Here is a 3,119-nt window from a genome sequence, read left to right as displayed (position 1 = left end):
TTTGGAAAAGGAATGGATCATGAAATTTTATTGATAAGGACTTCAGTTCCCAAGGTTTATTCTAATCACATTTATAGTACATGAAATATCAATACTTTCTGGTTGAGAAAACAAACTCTGGCCATAGTATTGATGCTTAAGAGAAATATAAGCCTCTACCTAAGGCAAGAGTCCACATCTGAAGAATTCAACCGATATATACAAAAAAGTCAATTCAACGTATTGCCTTAAGATATGTAAGAAATCCAAAGAAGACTGCTTCAGTGGGAGGCTGGTACACATTTCATTTAACAGACATAATGTACAATGACTAAAAGAACTATATATTCCCAGGAGAATTAAGAGTGTGCATATCTGGGTTAGCACCTAGAAAGTACATAGAAAATAAAACAGAAAAACGGAGAAAAGCTTTGTGTGAAAATCGTTTGGGCCCACGTTTCTAAGAGCAAGTTCTCATTCATATTTCACAGTAACTCATTCCATTCCATAGGAACTTGGTGATCAGCTGACTCATGTCTTCAGTGTTTATGACAACAGACTTGTCAACTTGATGAATTTTATATGTAAATTTAAGGATAAAAAGTTTTATATGCACCCTAGTTTTATTCCAAAATTACTGACTACAAATTTGTGGTACATTATTAGCAAGATATTGGGAAAACAAAGGAAACTTTCTTTACTGCTTGTGTGATGTGATCTTGTTCCAGAATGGTGCCCTGGGAATTACTCACAATTTCACAGGTACGCTGATAATTTGTAGGAATGATTGCTGGGAAGGAGTATCATAAGCAGCATATTTAAGTTATGAAAGGCTCCATTAGAATCAGAAAAAGTTTTGCATGGATGGTGACGGTAAAGCCTCACTGGAAGAGGTCAGTTAACAGTATGGTGTGCACTTCATGCAATATTCTTTGGTTACAGCATATTAACCACCGGCAAAACTACCTTGCTTACAATATAGACCAGTGGTTCTTAATTGGGGGCAATTTTGCTCCCCACCCCCGGTAACATTCGGCAATGTCTACGATGATTTTTCGTAACTGGGGGGGAGGGGGTACTACTAGTCACTAGTGAGTATAGAGGCTAGGGATGTTGCACCCCACAACAAAAACTCCTCGGGCCCCAAATGTCAATAGTGCTGAAGTTGAGAAACCCAAAAAGAGGTTTATATGACATGTGTCTGGGTTGTCCATAAAGTCAAAAGTACACTATGGAGGCAAAAGGTCACCTGCACTTTATAGTCCTAGAGCTCCCCGTCAGCTCTCATCAGCAGAATCCTGGTCCCTGCTGTCCTTTGACCCAGAGCAAGGTCTCCTTTACATCCAAGAGCTCAATAAATATTTGCTGAATGGATAGAGGAAAGAGGTATGAGAAGCATGGCTCAAAGCCTTCAACTGAGTATACTGAACAGTGAATTAAACTTAAAATTATTCTGAACCTCAATGGTGTCATAGTCTCTGACTATACAGGACCTTAAAATCAGGGTTACCATAGTGTCAAAAATGGAGTCAACATTTTAAGGGAAGTATGTCTAAAAACTTCTACATTCACTGTAGTGGGGCAAACCAAGTAAAATGGTGTTAAAGGCAAACATTCAATACACCATTTTAAACCCAAAAAATGAACATATGAAATGCCATGCACAGCACACACCATTCCTTTTTTCTTTTTTTACATATTTACAATTTTATATACTTACTTATCAATATATCTTCTATCTTTACAATTATAAAATTATTTTAAATTATAGAATAGTGGTACCATTGAATTCCCTTAAACATACATTTTGTAGCATTCATTTGTTTTACCCTTTAAGAGGCAATTATTTACCCAAATCTAAACCACACTGAATACCACGTGGAAGCACATAGGAAAATCGTGGAGAAAAAATAGATTTAGACAAAAATTTCACACAAGCCTTAAATGAATCTATTTCAGTAACTCAAATAAATAGTACTTTATTATTTACTAAGCTTCCCCTGCCAGGAAAACAAAACAAAAACAATCCCCACAAACTGTACCTTGAAAAATGCTCTGACACTTAGAAGCAATTAAGTTATATTCTATATCTCAATCAGTGGACTGTAGTAAGGACTAGCTACAATGTAGGCTCAAATAAATACTATCTACATTTTCATCATCCTGCATATACTTGAGGTTGCAATGGTGGAGGAAGTTTGTCATTTTCAACATTTTCAGAGTCAATAGCTGCTAAAGACTGATTTGGGGGCTTAATTTCAAGTGGACATTTCTCAACAATGTCTTGAACCTTTTTTGCAATTCCATCAGTCCAATCTATTAGGTCTTTTTCAAGTTTCTTGGCTTCATTCATAATCCTTTCCTGTCGTTCATTCAATTGAGACAGGAGATCCAAGTTCTTATACATTTGCTTAACACCTAAACAAGCATCAGGAGACCAATTCTCAGATTCTTGCTTTCTGGGAGAAGTCTGGCCAGACATGTATCGATCAAAGTCTTCCTGACTTAAATTCAAAGACTGAGCGTCTAACTTCTCAATGAAAGTCACAGCACAGCACTACAAAAAGAAGAGAATGTTATTATAATCATATAAGCAAAGTCACAAATATTAAAATCGATTTTTTAAAATCCTTTCATTATGGAGAATTTAAAACTGAAGCAAAAGTAGACAAAACAGTCTAATGAACCTCCGTGGACTTCAGCTTCAAAAACTATCAACACATAGCCGATCATGTTTCCTTTATGCTCTCATCTGAAATAGTACATTTCTTCCTTAAAAAAACAAAAAAACAATTAAATCTAATTGCCAACTCCCACTGAGCCTGTCAGAAATTCAATTCTCTACTTAGGTTGTTCAAAGGTGCTACAGTCTTGAACAGAGTGAAGTACTGAGGAGGCACCTTCAATGCTGGTTCCACCCTGGCTGCTACAGAGCTTCCTACAGGCTTTCTGCTTCTCTGCAGGGCAGAGGAATCCTTGTTGAGGACGGGAGCTCCAGGGCCAAGTACCTGGGGGCACACCCCATAAAACCATTTTGTTTTGGGGTCTTGCGAGCCCCACAAGGCTTACTAGGACATGGCCAGACATTGGGAGCGTCCTCAGGGACCCCTGTGGCACACAGACCACCAGTTCCCAAAGAG

General features: G+C 37.7%; 1 protein-coding gene across 4 annotated transcripts in view; it reads right to left on the bottom strand.

Moving 5' to 3' along the window:
• RABGEF1 (RAB guanine nucleotide exchange factor (GEF) 1) overlaps nucleotides 1-3,119 on the bottom strand; it is a 49,351-nt gene continuing 46,232 nt past the window's right edge. For all 4 annotated transcript variants that reach the window (XM_015568556.1, XM_006770847.2, XM_006770846.2 and 1 more), the window contains one exon: nucleotides 1-2,536. In XM_015568556.1, the coding sequence (XP_015424042.1) occupies nucleotides 2,138-2,536 (399 nt within the window). In that variant the 3' untranslated portion in view covers nucleotides 1-2,137. The remainder of the gene's footprint in view (nucleotides 2,537-3,119) is intronic.

Source organism: Myotis davidii, unplaced genomic scaffold (assembly GCF_000327345.1).
Source record: "Myotis davidii unplaced genomic scaffold, ASM32734v1 scaffold424, whole genome shotgun sequence".
In the NCBI taxonomy this organism is placed as follows: domain Eukaryota; kingdom Metazoa; phylum Chordata; class Mammalia; order Chiroptera; family Vespertilionidae; genus Myotis; species Myotis davidii.
Note: the sequence above shows the minus strand (reverse complement) of the source record. Positions and strands in the feature narration are given on the sequence as shown.